We start from the raw sequence: 20,689 nt of genomic DNA, 5'->3' as shown, positions 1-20,689 counted from the left end.
ACAAGAATAAGAAATTGTATCTTTGTTTAACAGTAAGTAAAATAGTCTACTCCACATTGATTTTCAAAGGCAATTTTTAAAAGGAATTATATGGGAGGAAACATTAGGAAAGAACCTTGTAGCCAACCTATACAGACTGTTTGATGATTGAAATATACTTACTCAGATTACAAATCAAACTGTGTGCTCTTATATGGCCTCCAGATCTCATCTTGGTTAAACACTGGATTTACATTTATAAATATTTTCATCATTAGGTGGAAGAAATTACTGCTGCCTTTTTGATATTTTTTTTCCAAACACTACAACTTACTGCTAGTGATGCTAATGTGTTATTAACACCTGCTGAAGCCAGACAGAACTGTGTGAGGGACCTAATTCTGCACCTTGTATTGGAAGAGTTACAAGAACTGTTGCTCATTTTAGCTTTAGCCTTGTGTAGCCTAGTATCTTCGATACAACCAATTCAAATAAACCGCAGCAACGCAGATACAGCTGATCCTACTTTGAAAGGCTCGGGTAGATCAAATTATAGCCTAAATTCCCTTCCAGCCTTTAACTGCTTGGTCCTGCATATGCTAAAGCACAAATGCTTTACCTTAACTGCAGTTTTATGATGTGTTAATTAGATCACGCTAGGTAATTTAATCTCATATCACATATTTAAGCTTTAATCTATACAGGCCTCTGATTTCTTTACATTCTTCTTAAAAATATGATTAGCAGCACACATAGTATAATAATATCACCTTGGACACAATGCAGTATGTTGTCCCAGCACATAAATAATGATCTTGCATTTTTTCAATAGGATGTTTTCATAATGCCTTTTTGAGTTTTTTAACCCACAAAGGATTTCAGGCTTGAGATAAAATGGGCAAATAAAAGGAAATAGTACCAATGATGTACTAACTAAAGTACTATAGTACTAACTAAATGGGAGTTATGCTCATCTTAACATCAAGTTTTTTTCAGTCCTGTTTTAAAAGCCACTTTTACTAAAACTCTACAAGTTTAAGAAAACAGAAAAGAGAACACTTTTTGAATTATGATTTTCCATAATTTTGTCTTGCCCACACACAGATAGTACACAGTGTCTTAATACAACAACATATATTTTATTTACAATATGCATACATACTGCAAGGTAATAACAAGAACTGTTTGAAAGGGAAAGAAATAGGACCCTTGACAAAATACTAGTATTTCTCTGACTTTTATAATTAGCAGATGGTTAATCAACATATATTGGTGAATTCATTAAACAGAAATATTCAGCTGCCAAAAAAGAAACATGTCAAAGCTGTAAACAGGAATAGGAGTAAACCAGCAACTAGTGTAAGAGAAGAAGGGTACTGCCACACAAAGTGGAACACCTCTTTATTTCGTTGCTATACTGCTGATCATTATTTCTTTTTTCAAAACAAATAAAAAAACCCAAAAGTTAACATCTACCCTAAAGTACAATCATTTCAAGTCTGGTCCTAAAATCACGCTTTTTCATACAGCATTCTTACTCACACTGCACTGAATCACAGAATCACATAGGTTAGAACGGACCTCAGAATATCATCAGGTTTGAGCTCTCATGGGAAAGGCAGCCCACATTTATCTCATTCCAGGGCTTTATTTCCCACCCAATAACAACCCAAATTCCAAACATTGGCTAATCCAAAAAACATTCCTTTGTACTGAGACTTCATGGATTAGGTCATCATGCTACACTGTGGGTTTGTGTTTTTTTTTTTTAAAAAAAAGTTCCTCAATATATCCTAAATACAAATAAAGGCCTATTAAGATCCTAAACTCCATAGCTAAAGCTTCACAGCACACTTCAGTCTTTTTAGGGTATGATCTCAGTTTCTACAATATATATGATTCATTATAAATCCAACCTAGGGTTTTTTTACCTCGACCAAGAACTTCTGTCCATTATGGCCAACACAACTAACAAAGATGATCCTGTACTTCCCTCCATCAGGCTTACTCATTGACTGTTGTCCTAAATGATAACTAAGCCTTTGGAATTTCAGCTTGCAAATGGCTTCTAAAACCACAATTCTGAAGAATGTCTTACACTATTATCACACTTTGTATTAAAAACAAACTATTTTTAGAACCACCAATAACAGTATTTGCCTCACCAGAATAATGGCATCACTGTTTCCCATAACCTACATTCCTCCTTATCCATTTCTCTGTAATCTTCATTTACCTCCCAAACTCATTGCTTAGAATCAAATTTTTCAGGACACGTATCAATGGACTTTTCTGTGGGGGCAGGAAAAAAAAAAAGAAGTAAAATCCTGTTGAGGATCTTGAGCATCATCAGAAGTACAAAGCACTTAGTTATCAGCGCGATAAGCAGCTACCCCAATATGTACGCACAGCAGCAATCTCCAGCTCACCCATAGTCTCATTCACTGTTCAACTATGAACTATGTTGACACTCAACTACAGTGACAAGACCAGAAATGACAAGCAGATATTATCAAACTAAAGGAAAAAAATAAAAAAAGAGGAAAAAAAACCCAAAACAAGAACAACAACAACAAAAAAAAACCTCAGACACATAAAAGTGCTTCTTACCAAGTTTCTATGAAATAAATCTTTTTCACTTTACCGCAACAATTGAAATATACCCCAGAAACATGTACTTTTGCCAGTGGAGTTTCCAGCTTACCTATAGTTTTACTGCTTATTCAGTTCCTCATCATTTCTGTCTTGGGAAAGATAAACAGCTCAATAACCAAGCCAAACTAGGACTTCAACATAGGTATCATCATCATCATCAGGACAAGTGTACTAAGAATGTTTTCCATATATACGTAGTAAGATCGAGGTCAAAGCAAAAGACTGCAGCCATCTTCATTCACGTATTTCACCAGAAAAAAAACATTTGACCATGTAGAGGCTGCTTGTGGCCATCTGACAACAGACCTGCTGCCATCCTCTCCTATAAAGGGTTTCAGGTTCATAAAGGATGCAAAGATGGAACTTCCTAAAATACGGAAGTTTTCTATCTTCCTCATCATGCAGGGTCCTCCAGCCTCACCAAGTCAGTGTTCCCCTAACATTCTTCTGGGGGAAGACACTGATGATATGATGTAAACCATGTCAAGCTGCCCTAAAGCAGCACTACATATTGCCTAAATCCAAGAAACTGGAGAGATTTCCTAAAATTATATAGCATTTTCTAGTTTCCAAAGCAAAACCAGTGTCAACCACCACACATAAATCCCAGTCTATGTACATCCTTAAATGGGACTTCAGAAGGTCTTGAGATATTCACATGAAAACAAAACAATCGTCCCCAAGGTAGAAAAACAAATGTTTATAAGCGTAGCTTCTGGTCATTCTGAAGTGACAGATGTGAATAATTGAGATTTTTATGGATCTCATGAAAAGCAGGCCTGATGTTCTGAATCAGAAATGCTCAGTGTAAGGACCTAAAAGGTCAGGATGGACTTGGGAAAAAACAACTGAAGGGAAAGACCATCACTGCCGATTTAGGAAAAGAAGCCTTAAAAACACAGGTTATTCTCTTAAGCTGAAATGCTGATCACAGAATTGACATGATTAGAGAAGGAGTCCTAGCCCAAAGGAGGTGCAAAGCAAATAGTAACAGAAACAATCTTTACTTTAAAGCCCTTCTGAGGAAGTACACAAGATGGTCAAAAATTGCATGATAAACTAATAATCCTCAAAGATCAAATGAAGCCAATGGCTCACTGAACTTCTATCTTTGAACTTGCATTAAGGCTGTGGGTCAGGTTGTGCTAATTTCATCCTTGTCTTAAAAGAATTACCGTCTCATTTCATTATTGCAGACTACCCCCTTTGAAAATTGCTTCTTGTATGGTAACCTGAATGAAACACACAATGTTATGAAATTTTAAACTGGGTATTTCCTGAACTTGGAACTAGAATTTTTCTGCACCTGTCTTCCCAGTAAACAAAATTAAGAATTAAGAATGGCCAGAAAGTAATTTCTTTTCTGGTATCTGGACCCATTCAGAGTGCTAAAAACCAAAGCCTGTCAGAAAAATACTTGAGGAGATTGAACATTCAGAAAATAAACTCTGCACAAAAACTTAGGACCTGAAGGATGGAAGACAGGAGGTTTACCAATGCTCACCTACACAGGAGATAAAGTATTCTCAGAATTAGAAAAAGAATGCAGATTATGTTTAATACTTGCCTTAAAGAGAGTCTCAGATTGCTGCTTAGTATTATCACTCATTAAAAAGTTGTGTGTACATTTTTTATATTGCAGTGAAGTAGTGCTGCCGAGTAGTTATTTATTGATTAAACAATACTGAAAGTCAATTTCACAATTACAGTAAAGGACAAATATAAAGTAAAACAGTTTCTTTTCTGGGCTATGAGGAAAGGAAAAAAAGTCAAAGATGCTAAATGCAAATAATGAAGAGCAAATAACAGACGAAGAGTATTTTTTCACATGGAGCAACAGGTCAGATTTTGAGCAACAGTTCAGATTATGAAAAAGTTTGCCCCACAAAAATCAGTCAATTAAAAGTCAGTCATTTGTAAGAGTGACAGGGTGACAGACTAACTACAACCAAAAATTCAACCAGGATGCCAAGTATTGGTAAAAGTACCCATCAGACTATGTGCCTTTATTGTATAAGCAATCCCAAAGTGATCACCCCCTAAAACTAAAACAAAAAAAAAAAAAAAAACCAAAAAAAAACACCAAAAAAAAAAAAAAAAAAAAAAAACAAACCACAAACACCAACAAACTTTTATACTGAAAGGCAAATATAATTTTAAATAAAGAGATCTACTAAATCCTGTAATGGTTCTACAGTAATAGAGGAATCACTCAAAAGTCAGTCTATTTCCATAGGCACAACACAGTTCCAGTAGGCTGGAGCTTGTTCATCATCATACTGACTGACTGCCATGGTTTAACCTCAGCTGGCAAAGTACCACCACACAGCTGCTTGCTCACTCCCCTGCCCTACCCCAGAAGGATGGGTAGGAGAATCAGGAAAAGGGTAAAACTCATGGGTTGAGACAAGAACAATTTAGTAATTGAAATAAAATCAAATTTAATAATAACAGCTACAACAATTGTAATGAAGAGGAGAAACAAAGAGGAGTAAAACACAAAGAGAAAAAAATCCAAGTGATGCACAATACAATTGCTGACCGATGCCTAGCCAGTCCCTGAGCAGCGATTGACAGCCCCAGCCAATCCCCCCTAATTTATACACTGAGCGTGACATCCTATGGTACAGAATATCCCTTTAGCTAGTTCAGGTCAGCTGTCCTGGCCATGCTCCCTCCCAACTTCTTGTGCACCTGCTCACTGCAGAGCAGAGGAAACTGAAAAGTCCTTGACTGAGAGTAAGTACTGCTTAGAACAACTAAAAAATCAGTGTGTTCCAAAACACAGTGCTGTACCAGCTAGTAATAAGAAAATTAACTCTACCCCAGCCTAAACCAGAATTCATCAGCTCCTGCACCACCCTCTGGTATTCACCAAACTACACAGGGTCCATAAAAGATTCTAAAGTAGCAAGTGGCTTCTTGGTTCAGGAAAAACTGAACTGCCAAACTATCCATAAAACTGCACTTTATAAAAGCATATTCCTTCTAAGAGTAAATAAAATAACACTAGAACAATTTTTATTCACACCTGTTGGAACTATAAATGTAGTATTCATGTCCGGCAAACAGATTATATTCAGTTTTTGCCTACAGTAAACCATAATGTATCAGTAGTTTCTAAGAGCCAGCAACAAAACCCTGAGCAGTTCTACTGTAGCAAAAAGACAACTTACTTCAGGGGGGGACAGAAGAAAAAAAAACACAAGGAAAAAAGAAGGGGGAAAAAAGGCCAGAAGTCTTCTCTAAAAACCCATTTTTTTTCCTTCATTTCACTGAATTTAAAATTTCAATAAATTCTGTAAGCTTTACACACTAGGGAAGCCCTCAAGAAACACCACCTCTGTGTGCCATCTGACTTTTTATTCTTTCTTCTGAAAAGCTGTTTTATCAGAGTCTTTCAGACTCTGCACAGAACAGAGTTTATCACTAGTAATGTTTATAGACATGACCAAACAAAGATGGAAATGACATGGAAAGATTTGCATTTATCTCTCTGGTCACTACAATTATCAAAGGACTAAGAGAGCAAATTTGACATAAATCCCCTTTGCCTAACTCAGAGCCTTCCCTTTTTGGGGAAGCAGAGTCCATTGGCCAGACCTGTGCACACTTGCTTTATTCAGCTATGATATCTATGACCTAGCATCCATGCAAGAAGTCACCAACTAATCTTCTCAAGGATAATATTTAAACACTGCAAAAATTAAAAAGCATTTTAAAAAAAATCTTATTTGGCTAACTGTCAGTATTCTCACTTATGACTAGTTTTGACAAAACTACGTCAATTCTAACTTGTTTTCAAAAGTCCTGTAGTATCAATAAACTTCTTGTACCTTATTTCTGAAGACAGACAATATCAATGCAGTCAAATCTGTCCATCTGATTACTCCTTTAGTTTTTCTACCATATGTTCATATATTTTCAAGCATCCAGGAATTTGCATTATGAATTGTTTTAACATGAACATTTGCAGATCATTCATGCAAAAGGTCCAAATTCATTACTGTTCAATAAAAATGGCCTTATTAAGACTTGCAAATTGTCTATAATGCATTTACATAATAACTTTTTTATTATATTATTATTATTATATTATATATAAAATAATATAATATATTATTAAAAAATAACAGCTGTTTGTACTTCATTTCTTGATGCACTATCTTGGTTAGGAGGACACTCAAGAAAGAGAAAAACAAATATAGCGTTAGTTCACACTAATGACAGGGAGACCCACTGTGCATTATCTCAGGGAAGCAAGAGATGAATAAACCTGGCAAGTAAGAACACTGCTTCATAATGCTTTTAGACAATACTGTTGTTAATTACTTTGAAAATGCTTAATCATACAGAAGCCTGAAAGGCGAGCGTAAGTACATAACCACAGGCTAGGCAAACACACAAATGTGTGCCCAACATACAAAGGCACTTAATAAACCATTTGGAAAGGAAGATGCTTTTGCTGTCAACTATCTTTCCACGCTATGCATACAGGCAGGAATCATCGTAGCTGCAGAAAGAACTGATGGAACAATTCAAGAGTTAATTGCTGCTATGATTTTATCATGAAGAACAGTAAAACCTATCAGTCATCCAATTGCAAACAAATTCAGAGGAGATACAATGACCAGAAATATGAAAGCCTAGAAAGTACATCCACCTCAGGACACAAACTGCTACAGACTCCTGTCTAGTCTGTCAACATCCCATATAATTTTGGTTCTAGCTATAACACTAAGGTGTGATTAGCTCAGAGTGTTTAAGGTGCTGCTCTGGTAGAGAATCATAGAACCATTTAGGTTGGAAAAGACCTTTAAGATCATTAAAGTCCAGCCATTAACCCAGGACTGCCAAGTCCACCAAGCACCAGCTGTACATGTCTTTTCAATACCCCCAGGGATGGTGACCCAACCACCTCCCTGGGCAGCCTGTTCCAATGCTTGACAACCCTTTTGGTGAAGAAATTTTTCCTAATACCCAGTCTAAACCTCCCCTGGTGCAACCTGAGGCTATTTCCTCTTCTCTTATCACTTGTTACTTGGGACAATAGACCAACATTCACCTTGCTACAACCTCCTTTCAGGTATCTGTAGGGAGTGATAAGCTCTCCACTTACGATAAAACGTATGACAGAACTAACATAGTACCGCTATGTTACCAGTATATTAAGTAATTCTTTCCAAGAAAAAGAGAGTTTTACTTAGTGAGTGAACAATAGTTCAATCTTTCTGACTGAATTTAGTTCAAAACCTGGTGTTTGAGGCTATCACTTGAAAGGTTTCTGTCTTTCACATATACTTGCAAATACCTCTGTGAACGCAACTAGTTCAGTGTCTTCAGCTTTCCAGTCCTGTGTTCAGGTACAGGCATTTGCCAGGCGATTAGCTCTACAGCCCTGCTTTCCATTCAGCTTCTCTGCCCTTCAACATTTTTAGGAATCTTCTGCATGTCTCCTTATTCACATGAACAGATGCAAAAATAAACTGCATGTTTATCACTGCACACATAAATAAATGCAAGTATACCACCTGTCTTGGCTCAAAAAAATATTAAACTCTCTTTCAAAACTGCTAATGATCTAAACAAAAAGGGGGGGGGGGGGGGAATCCAGTAATATAGCAATAAGCCTTAACACAGTATTAATGGTCTCAATTAATACAGCAAGTCTTTCATTCTAGATTGTTTTTAACATATGCAGTATTATAAGCTGGCAACTTTCTCACCAGAAAGTTAGTAAGAAGTCATCCACGTTTGAGACTGTGTTCCAATGATGCACAGACACCAGCTAACAGGGAGAAACCACAGAGAAAGTTACAGGATGCCGAAGGAAATAACAGGATTATGCTGCACTTTAGTAATCATCCCAGCAGCTTCCGAAGGTAGTGCTGGCACCCTCTGAGGAAGCACAAAGGAAGCACCTATACCATTATAGGACAATATGAACATGGATTTGCTCAGGGAAAAAAAAAAAAGTATGAATAAAGTTGGATTGTTATACATAGCAATATTTCTTACAAGAAACGATACCTTCACGAAGAAAAAAAAATATGGCCTGATTTTAGTTTAATAAATGTATGTAAGTGTTAATTTAATTAACATGCATTTTCTTCACAGTAATTTTATGAATAGCTCTGGAAGGTAAAACAGGATTAGTGAATCTTAATTAAAAATAAAAATCCAAATGAACTGCAGCAGCATAATCAATACAAATTACATTATTTAAATTAAGCAAAATTTAATTAAAGGCATTCACATTAAATTTATTCTCTTTGGATTCAAAGCTTTTCCAATTCAAACTGTTTTGTAACAATTTTATAAGCAGCACAGCAGTCAATAAAATTTCACATTATTCTAAATTAGCCGTTATGTGCTAGACACATAATTTTTATGAAACAAAATACTGATTCTGTCACATGTTGGAGTTTAGCAACAAAGCCAGAGGAAGAAAAATCTACTTCATTCTCCAGACTGGTTCTGTACAAATGCACTAAATGATCACTGCCCATTTGATTATGGCGACCCATGTTACACAAAGGAGCTGAATGGTTCTATTGAAGTTATCACCTCTCCCCTCTTGCAAGATAAGCCGGTGAGTACACGGCAGAAGAGCTGTCTCACAGAAAACATGAATCTGCCAACAAAAGTGTACGTAGCATTTCTCATAAAAGTTGCAAAGCCAAAAGGACGCAGGAGACACATTGTAGTCATTAACAACACTAAAATTCTGTCTGAAATTAAATAAATGGCTTGCTTTTTGGAGATGCTGAATTATGCTAGCTGTCAACAGGACCTGAATGTGCTCAGCACCTTCCAAAATCAGAAATACAAATCTTTGGTTAGCTGTAGAAGCTTGTCAAAATACATCTACGCCAAAGCAGCTTAAAAAAATAAAATAAAATAAATCATTCTTGTATTAAGATGTTAGCATTTAATTTACCTGGGTCATAAATGCTGCAGGAACAGATTTTCTGGTATTTATTACCATATTCTACCCCACACAAATATGGGAAATTCAAGAGCATTAGATTTTTTGAAAGTTTTCTTCATCTGAAAAAAACCCTCTGAATAAATTCTAATTGTACCCCAGCTAAAGCAAAGACCATATAATTTTGAGTATTAGATTCAGTAATCACAACGCTTATAACATTGAGAGGCAGCTTCTCTTACGAAGTCTGACAGACTAGGTCTGCAAGGTCAAGCAACTAATAAGTTTATCAACACCACAAAAGGAAGAAGGGGAAAGGGCTTCTGAAGCACTGCAGGGATGTTTCAGCCACAGTCACAAGACGACCATGGATGATTTTACTCTTTTCCAGGCAGAATACCCTATCACAAGGAAGAAAAAGTGAAGATTTAAGAAGAGACGTCCAGAATGTCATTCTAAAATGGTAAGCAAAGATAAAATAATACACCTAACTCTCCACTACAACAAATAGAAAAGGCTCCCCAGATTCTAACATGTACCAGTATTAAAAAAAAAAAAAAAAAAAAATTTAAAAAAACCACCAAATACCTCTATAATGTGTAAAATGTGTGCCTTGGGTGTTTCTTGCATGTTTCTAAGCTTAAGAAACAAATATTGAGATGATTTGCTAAAAGTTTGCACATCTGTTTCTCTCCTGCAACACCTGATATAGTGCTGTATTTCAGAAGCCAAAGATCTATAGTACATAGCAGTAAAGATTAGACAACTTTTCTAAGATTCTTCCTTTCAATGATTTGGCCATCAGAAACTGATAAATATAAATATAATTACTGAACTTCCACCTTTTTATTTTATGTGAGGGAAAGGGCAGAAATATGGCAAAGTAAACCATACACCTGTTCTACTGGTAACATTGCAATTATTGTAAGTAAAGATATCTCTTAAATTACAGATTGTACATGACCTCTTTGTTCAGATTTACTGATTAATGCTGACTCTTTCTGAACACTTTGTAAGCAGAGAGGGGGGAAAAAATCCAAATATGCAATAATTTCCTAAAAGGACATCTATGCCCTAAATTCTTTTACAAGATACCCTAAACTGTTTGGGAGGTTTTTGGTTTTGTTTTTTTTCTTTTACAAGTTGTTCAGGATTTAGAGATTATGAACAGAAAAACTATGAAACTGTCCTGTTTTGAAAACATTATTGCCATTCAATCCAGTTATATATGAGGAGTTGTTGATTACTATTCTACAAATGTGCATGAAACATTTTTACACGTGGCACTTCATTTTTTAAACAAATGATAGAGAACTGCTTGATAACAATTATGAATAAACCAATGATTCTGGAAAGAAAACTATTTTGAAAAGAACGAACTTAATTAGAATGCTTTTGAAGCAGTTTATAAACTTTCAGTAGTGATAAGTAAACCACACATGATTATTAACAGCTGTTGCAAAGAGCATTATGGGAAGAAAAGCCCTGTAAGCATACCTCCTGTGCTGAGTGCCTAGTCCCTAGCTGCAAACATCAAACCTGCAGGACTGTATATGATTCAGTCGGAAAACCAACAGGCTTGTCCAGAACTTTTCATTACCTGCTTCACCCAAAGCAAGAGAACAACTTCTACAATGTCAAGGAACATTTTCTACGAGTAACAGTAACAGAACTCTCCCCCAGTTTCCTAAAACTGTAGATTACTGTAGAAATTGCACTTTCAGTTTGGGAAGGCAGCATGTGAAGGAAAAAGAGGAACAGCTCTAGAGCAACAAAACCCTTAAACAGACATAAAAAAAGATTAAATAGACTGGACTTGACAATTACAGTTCTTGTGCACCAGCTCTCTTGAACGCAAACAGGGGTAGGGTATATAGGTAAACACAGAACAACTTCTGTAAAGTCAATAAATCAGAGATTACCAAACAAGTAAAACAGGATTTGATCTGTTTCCAGTCAGAAATGCACACAAACTGCACACATTCTCTGAGCCCATACACATTTTAAAGTTGCATTGTCAGGAGCACCTTTTTTCTAAAAACCATTAAGAACTGCCAAGCAATTCATTGAGTGGAGCAGCTACTTCAACCTCATCAGGAAGCACAAGTGCAGAATAATGCAACTTCATCCAAGAACTGACTTCTCCAGGATACAGCACTGATTTATTTTTGCAGCCCGCACTACAAAAGGGTCAGATCCTGAAGTCAAACTTGGAAACACTTTGATCAGTAGGGCTAGCTGCACACAGATTAATAGTTTAACAAGGATTAGAGGGTAGATCTGTGGGGACCAAATAGTTATGAATAGCAATATAAGCATACAAAGATCGATTATTAAGGCACCAACAATTTTATTTAACTATGCAGAATACAGACCTTTACTAACAACACACTATGCAGAATACAGACCTTTACTAACAACACAGTGACACCTGACTGACAAATTAGTTCCTCCTTTCTTACCAAGTTCAATGAAAACTTCCTTTTAAATGTGCTTGCTCCAGCTTTAGAAAAAAACTCAAGAATTTTCCTCTCCAGCTCTGGACAAAAATGAACACAGGCAGATTTTTAAAGGCACAGCCACCCCAAATTATCATTGTACTTCTGCACTGCAAAAATGTCCAATATCTTGTTATTATTCTTGTGGCGTATGAAGGCACAAGCTCCAGTTGTGATGCAACCAGAGACACTTCCTTGTACAGATAACGTCGTATTTGTATCTCTGAGTCCGTATACAAATTCCAGCTGTATGTACCACTAGGCTCAGGGCAGAAACCATTCATGCAGTTACATAGCTATATATCACTATGAGCATGCAAACCACTTTTGACTACTAGATAACCATGTTTATCTTTCTTACTTTCCTTCACAATACCCAGTTGTTCTCTCATCTCCTGTCAGATCAGAAGTTCTCCACCCTCCTCTCATACATCTCTGTTCAGACATTCTCCCTCCTCCTCTCTCTTATCTCCCATCACTAATGGTCAGACATTCTCCATCCTCCTCTCATACATCTCTCTTCAGACATTCTCCATCCTCCTCTCCCACAATACCGAAGTCCAGTCTAAAACTTAAACATCTTGTTCTTTTACCTTATCTTTTCCAACAAAATACTTCTGGGTTTGTGCCAAAAAAATGTGCCACTTAACGCCCTAATTCTTTTTGTTCAGAGTATTAAACAACACTTAAGACCACTCCTTGTAAGAGATTAAATTCATCATGCCAGCAGATACTTCTTTGATATTAACCCATTTGCACACAGGTCAAAAATATTTATCCCCTATACCCAAGAGTAAGCAAACAGCAAAAAAGCACTGGAATGGCAAGCACAGAAATTCTGTTTGTATCTCGCTCAGTCCCTTAAAGCTCTCACGTTCAGTTTTTTCCTTCACTGTTTCTTCTCTCTCCATTTCACAGATCCTCATGCCTCTTTTCCACAAACACTCTGGGCTCTGTTTTCAGCAGAGGAATTTCCAAAACTGAGTTGAAGATAGTTGCTGTTTTATAGACTTAGTCATACCAAATAGTTTAATATTGTCTTATTAGTAGTAGTAACTCCTCTGTCTTAAGTGGAGGATATATTTCCTCTCACAAAACCTGCAATTTAGACAAAACCACAATTTAACTGAGATAGAATAAAAATCTAAAAATGAAGTCCTGTGTCATTTTTCAGTAAATTACTTGAACATGCCTTTCAGTTTAACCAGGACTGCACCAAAGTTAACTCAGACTGTAAATGCCTGTGTCACAAGAACTGAAAAGAAAATGTTCGCTTACTCCCTGCAAATTCTAGCACATTATGGTTTTAGTCCTCTTACTATTCTCTTTGCAGCTATATTCCATGCAGGGTGTCCCACTTCAAAACATACATTTTTTTACTGTTCATTACTCTTTATTGTCATCCTGATGTCACAACTGCTTAATGTGTAATCCATCATTTATTTTTAGAATCACCCCAGATTTTTCCCAAGTCTGACATTTGTCATAATGCTGTTACTATTTCTTTAACAGTTTCTTTCATGACAAAAGCATTTTAATAATTCCACCGCCTCCAAGTAACTTGCTTTATAATCACAGATACAATAGGTAGTTCTGTGATGTACAGACTTGAAGTCAGCTATCTGTGTTTGTTTCACTGTCTTCCTGATGATTTTCTAGTAACGGTTAGACTTTGCCTCACTGCAGTAAAAAACATTGTCTTTCCTCTACCCAGCATCACATTTGTCTAAAATACAGTAACCCTGAGAGCCACCCCTTAATTCTTTTGTCTATTTTAACCAACTGAAAACTCTCTTCCTCTTACACCCAGCAAGCTCTAGCACATTATTTTTTTATCCTTTTCTTATCACCCCATTGCAACTATACTCGCACCTTAGAGACGAAGTGAGAACAGATGTGAGACTCGCTTAATTAAACAGGCTAAGGCAGCACTCTTTACAGCTTCTAAATACATCGAATTCCATCAGCAAAACTCCAACACATCATGAAGCCACATCTAATCAGATATCTCACCTACACAAAGAAGACATATAACTACAAAAGCTTTTCCTGTTTTCTTTTCTAAAGGTTCCACTTTTGGGGATCATATATAAAATTCAGATTTTCTTTAATGAGAATTATCTGTGAAGGCTTTCGCCATGATGTGTTATGTCTAGACTCCCTTAGGTCCCACTACCCACTCTGACAACTATCCAATAACGTTCGCAAAACATTAACAGCATCACCTAGGACATAATTTCTTATTAAACCGTAATTTTAATTCCAGCATTAAAATTCCTTTAAAACTGATTAGTTCAAATATTTCATTAATACATACATCTACAGTACACAGAAACCAGCAAATCATCTGATCTACAATAAAGTATTAGAATTACTTTTAACTTCAAACATATTTGCCATGGAATTACCTCACAGTCAATTTCAAAGACATTCAATAGACATACTAAATGCCATCCTATCTAGGTTTTTTTCTAAAATCTTGTGTCTGTCATCATCTACACAAAAAAGGAAGAAGAACATAGAGAAGGTAATTTTTTTTTTTTGGGGGGGGGGCTGTTCTTGATAGTATCTTTCCCTTTTTTGACTAAATTTTTACAGTCTCTCTCTCTTGATTCATTGGAAGTAAAAAAGGAAGTAAAAAAGGTATTGAAAAGAAACAAAGCAAAATTGCAGTACCCAAACTACATTTCTCCTCTATGTATATCACATATTTCTCCCCACCACACCCAGAACGAGGCATGAAAATACTCAAGACTTCTCTGTCTTTCTTACACACTGTGTTATCAACATAGTTTGAAAAGGCCACCAAAACACAGCATTTACTCTCCTCTGTTAAAGTACGCAGAAGTAACTGAAATAATTTAGTTGGAATGGGTTGGAAGACCCAGACGTAAGCACAATGACACCAAGAGAGACAGAATAAGGTTTTATTTTTCATTCAGACGTTTTTTGGATACTTCAAACTGGACTGCCCCCTAAAGCAGGCACTGTCCTAGCTCCCTAGAGCAATCCATCTTTTTATATATAGATACATAGATACATATTTGCAACAGAAACTTCCAGTTAAAAATTCTTCCCTGGAATCCCAAGCACATGGGATGTCACATGGTAAAAGCAAGATCATGTGTTTTGGTTGTTAAGATGTAAAAGTTTGTAACTGATCTGATGAGGGTGATGAATATATGAGACCGTATTACATACAGAGAACAAACAGAGAATGTTAACTGAAGTTATTTGGTTATATTGATTATAAATTCACAAAGAATGAAGTAACGTATTTCATACTAAGAATGCGTGGAAGGCCTTATAATAAGCCATAAAGTGCACTTTATCTAAAGCATTAATACACCTTTTTCTTTGGTTTTAATACTGTAACTGAGTGAAGAGGTGGCCCTTGGAGAAAGAGGACACCTTCAAGCTGATTGATTCTACATTTTCTCCTGGCAGCTTCCAAGTGGTTAGTTGATGCTTCAAGCAGAAAGACAAACCTTAAAAACTGAATACAACCAACACTAGCCACGAAGGTCTTCATTCAACTTCTTTTGCTTCAAAACATTTCAGAAAATTATTTCAAAATACACTTCAATAACCTCCTTTTTGTAAAGGATAGTAATATGTTTTATTGTGGGTTTTATCTAAAATCAAACCAGTACAAGTTATATATATATCTTTTAAGATCCTTTCAAGAATTTTAAACCTCAAGATTTCTTAACTAGTAGCATATAACAAGTCCTACACACTCAAGCAGCAAGCACAGTGGTGACACTAAACCTGCAGCTGAGGCATCTTCCCATGTTCAGCTCAAATTTCACATCTCTGCTAGGCTGCGTAAGCTCAGTTATACTACAAGTAACACCTACAGTTTATTTACCCTAGTGGAGTTACCATTGGATGTGGGTATATAATTTATTCTTATTCATTCATACAAATGTCCTCTACTGCTCAGACTAAGTCAGGGATTTTCAATTGTGTATTTATAGTTACAGTGTCTTCTTTGAAATAAAGTAAGCAAGCCACGAGTGTTTCAAATCTGCAATACTGCTATTCAACTTATCTTCTTTATTTTTACATCATAACCCACAGACTCTCAGAAAAACAGAGAAAAAGTTGCAAGTTTGTGCTTATCTCCACAGTATGTTTGCCCTAAGCCAAACCTAGTGAGCCTGGCAGCAACTGCAGGAGCGATTCACCTCCAGTAGAGGTGAACCCTGTAGAAGGTCCCAGAAGATAAACAGGTTAATCAAGTGAAAACCATCTTCACACAAAGCTTTGTTTCTATATACAGAAGAGAGGAAAAAGACAAAAACAGAAGGAAAATTTTTAAAAAAAGGCGGGTGGGGGGGAAGGGGCAGGGGAGGTGTGTTGGTTTGAGCATTTGAGCTCCAGACAATGTCAGAAAGCAACAGAAACTGCATGGAAGAACACCAGCAGAATGATTTCTAGTATTCTGAGACTATACTTCCTTCTGGTGGAAGCAATTTACTACAAAATCCATGGAACAGAAGCAAATCTCACTCTTACAGCACTAGCCCACCCGGAGGACATCACTTATCAGCAATACCTAGGCACCAGAATTAACTGCTACAGCTGGTATGTCACAAAGACATGACCTCTCTGAGTCAGCTCGTGAGTCAAAATGGTGGCATCTTCATCATAAGTTGGGCGAGGGCTTGGTTTATGAGGAGAAAGGTTGGGGGGGGATCGGGATGGGTTTGTTTTAGGAAACTGAACCCTAACACTTAAGTCATCCTTTTGCCTATCAGGCTAGGTCGCCTCCCAGTATCAAAATACAAAATTATTCTAGTCAGGCTAGAGAATTGACTGCCTCTTAGAGTAGGAGAACACAGTTAATTTTTAGGACTTATGCAAAAGGTATAAATAAGAGAATACAATGACAGATGGCTCGCTTCAATTGCCTGGGCATACACTAACACCTGAACCACTCTCTGTGACATCTGCTCAAGCTCTAAATACAAACACTGGTTTCACAGAGACTGGTATTCTTCCGGCTTGACAGAGCAAGGCAAAATATCTCAAGCAGTCTCAAATGGTGTTGGACCCCTGTGTTTCAACAGACTGATTCAAGCCCAGAGAGTCTATCTTGTGAACCTCAAATTTATGAAAATAATTTTGTACTTCAAGTTCCTCTTTCTTGAAAAAACTGGAATGAAAGTAAGCTCTCTTTACAGACCAGGGCATTAACATATGGATAGAAAGGTACCTACTGACAATAGTTTTTCCTCAGTAGATGAAGGATAATCATAATCTGCATTCTGATGAAAAATAAGGAAAGGCAAACTGTACTGATTTAATCAAAATTTCATATAAATTATATCCTGAAAAGGTACATATATTGTAAATTAATGACTTTTTTTCTATGAAAAAAATTACCTCATTTAGTAAAAGCTGCTATAAAACAAGAACTTCTAAACATCCACCAAGTATGCCAACTTGGTTCGTTTATTACTTTGATCATATAAAAAACTACAATATCACTTAGAAAACAAAAATCAAAAGGGAAATTAGGTTCCATCATTTCTACTCACTCAAAGTTGCCAGAAGGTACTCCAACATTTAAAGCCTTATTTTAAGGAATATTGTCCTTACTTAGTCAAAACTACATTTAAAAAAAAAAACAAAACAAAAAAAACCTAAGTACTGTTGATTTTATTTTTATTTAATAATTGCATGACAGCCTTGTGCCAGAAACATGCATGCATAACTTTAGTCGCACATACTTTAGCATCACAAAAAAAAAAAAAAAGTTTGTCTAGGAAAAGATCCATGAGAATCAACACTGAGCTTCAGATTCACAGAATACGCTACTCTCAGATAACAACAGTACTTGCACATAGTGTAGCACAGACTGTGAAAACACAAAAACACAATGAAGTTTCACATTACAAACTTACAACCATTTGCTCTACCAAAATGGGAAGGTACAAACAACAACAGAACATAACTCTCTTTTGCATTTATAAGTAAAAATATTGTGATTATTACTATTCCTTTCTACTCCTAAAACCATTAAAATTCTAAATTCAAGATGTCATGGCACTAGACATCTAGAAGTGCGAAAGTTACTGCCCACTGAGAGACTGACAATCTCCCCATTACAGTAATAGATTTTACAGCAGGAAATTTTAATGTCTGCTGTTCTCAAGACATGCTGAGTTTGTGATGTAAGAACCAGACAGAGGCAGCAGACAATGACAGTAAGATGGGCAAAAACGAAAGACAAGTAACAGGTCAATATAAAAGAAATAAACATTAAAAAAATAAAGGAGAATACTCCATGACACCTATAAAGCTGAGAGTGGCGCTACGATTATGAAGTGAAATGTCAAACTGCTGAATGCACAGGATTTGTTCTGAAGTGGTTCACTAACATCAGGACCATAAATGGAAAGCATAACTGATTCCTGAATCCTTGTAAGATTGTATTAGCAGCCAAGTCAGTAATATAAGGTGGCTAGTTATGATTTCCAGCAAGTAAAACCACTGATTTGTACATCTTGAATGATGCTGTTATCATTGCAGACTGGTATCAAATGTATCAACGTGCCATGTTTTAAAAGAAAAAGTTTCCTTGACAGCAGTACCTCATTAAAACTAGTAAAATAAATGAGAATCACTCATAAGCTTATGCACATAGCTATTTTTGACATTCAGTTTTAAAAGACTGCTGTTGGAGTAGCACGGTACTTTTTAAGCCTAGGCCTTTAAATCATTCACCCATGGTTAAAAATAATAGTAATAACAATAATAATGATACAATTTAGTAGAATTTTTATTTTTGGTTTTAAACACATGACTAATATTTTGTTGTACAAAAGCAACCTGAAAAATCCTCATAGAAAAAATTACTACCTCAATAAATTATGAGAGGTGGAAAAGTGCTTTTGTGTGGTAAGATTATTTTCTTCTCTGATAAAATCATTTAGAGTCATACATATTATGTCTCAATACGTATTTCACAGTGAATATATTGTTTGGATAGCATAAATTGGACACGGCTATCCTCAAGACAATGACTCTCTTTTACCCAAACAAATCAGGATTTTAATAACTTTTCCTCCCTTTAAAACAGTCATAACTGCTTGCGGCTGCTGCAGCACAAAAACAAATATCTTCACAAAGGTCTCAAAACAGTCAAGCTGAAAATCTAAGCCAAAGTTTCATTTAACAGCCTGTCAGTTTTTTGATGTGAAGCTAATGAATGCAGTGGCAAACAAATCCATCAAACCTAACATCGAAACAACTGCACTTCATCCCACCAAAGGGAAAAAATACAACCCACAGGCCAGCACTTTGATCTAACCTATCCACAGAAAACACTTTGTTAAGCAGCTACCACTGAAGAACACATGAGTAATTACTGACTTAATTTTATGAAAGAGAGCAATAATACTTAAGTAGCCTGAGTTTCAAGCAGAAAAGGTTGGTAGGCTTTTCTCCTCAGATTCTACAGATCAGTCAAACAACAAAAAGCCCTCCTGCACCAGCATCTGAAAACAAATCACATCTTAAAAGGAGCTGCAATACAAGAGAATCATTACAATGACTATTAAAATCACTTAGTGTGACTCTATCCCTGATAGAAGGCAGCAAAGTTTACATGCATTTATACTGAAAGTGACCAAGTGGTGCCACAAAACACACAGCGAGCAAGGGAAGCAGTATTTGGAAATGCCAGTGCCTTCTCTGAAAGGTTTTGAAGGTATGGGTGTTGATTTGGGCAAGCAGAGATGGAGAGTTGTGAGAGACTCTTGACATAAGAATTCGGAAGAGCAACAGACAGGGCAGTGTGGGGATTTAAACAGTGACAAGAGGAAAATGGAAGGACAGAAACTAAAATACTCACCACTGCATAAAGAAAAATTCAAAAGCCCTGACTGAACCCTATGGACATCACCAATCTCCTGGACAACCTCCATCTTAACCCAATTCTCTGTTCTGTGAACTATCTTCTCCTATCACGCTTAGGTGGGACCATGCACTCCAGAAGCTCTACACAAGGTCAAAGAATGTGCTTTCTAGGGGGATTCCTGTAATTAGGAACTGATTTGCCAACATCTAAGTTGTGCAAATATTTACAAAACTGGAGCAAGGAAAAAACAGAATCCTATGAAAGAAAATAAAAAATTGCCTGTACACAAAAAACACAGGATCTCATTGCAAATTTAAATCTGGACCTGGTTCTCAGTATCAAATTAGGGTGCATAAAGTTCATTGAACGCATATGCTGGAGCTAAAACTTAGACAGGTAAAAATCATGACTGAGTTTTGGCACCTATAAGCAAGAGTTCTTGCACTGTAACCCTTGCATGAGGGCAACATTGGCACTCATTAGAAGTAACAACAGATAAAAAGGTAAGTTCAATAAACATAGATGATCCATATATTTAGGGGTGGGGGCAGAGGGTGTCCCACCCTGCAGCTAATGAACATTACGAATAGCAGATATTTCTAAGACTAAAGTGTCTTTTATCCAGCTGCTTCAGAAAAATTTTATTAGACACAAAAGAATTATTTGTAAATATTTCTATTCACCAGTTCTAATAACTGAACCTCACCCCTTGTTCAGCACACAAGTTATCTATTCAGCACAAATCAAAGTAGATACCTA

General features: G+C 36.3%; 1 protein-coding gene across 13 annotated transcripts in view; it reads right to left on the bottom strand.

Annotated features, from left to right (window-relative positions):
• The window catches only part of KDM4C (lysine demethylase 4C), a 308,684-nt gene that overhangs the window by 189,311 nt on the left and 98,684 nt on the right, over window positions 1-20,689 (bottom strand). Inside the window, exon 9 of one of the 13 annotated variants that reach the window (XM_080372286.1) lies at window positions 3-9,963. The exons of 11 other annotated variants lie outside the window; for them this stretch is intronic. In XM_080372286.1, coding sequence (XP_080228412.1) covers window positions 9,940-9,963 — 24 coding nt within the window. In that variant the 3' untranslated portion in view covers window positions 3-9,939. One more of the 13 variants, XM_080372285.1, reaches the window with a different exon arrangement.

This window comes from Falco punctatus (assembly GCF_963210335.1).
Source record: "Falco punctatus genome assembly, chromosome: Z".
In the NCBI taxonomy this organism is placed as follows: domain Eukaryota; kingdom Metazoa; phylum Chordata; class Aves; order Falconiformes; family Falconidae; genus Falco; species Falco punctatus.
The sequence above is the reverse complement of the archived record's forward strand: the minus strand, read 5'-3'. Positions and strand labels throughout refer to the sequence as shown.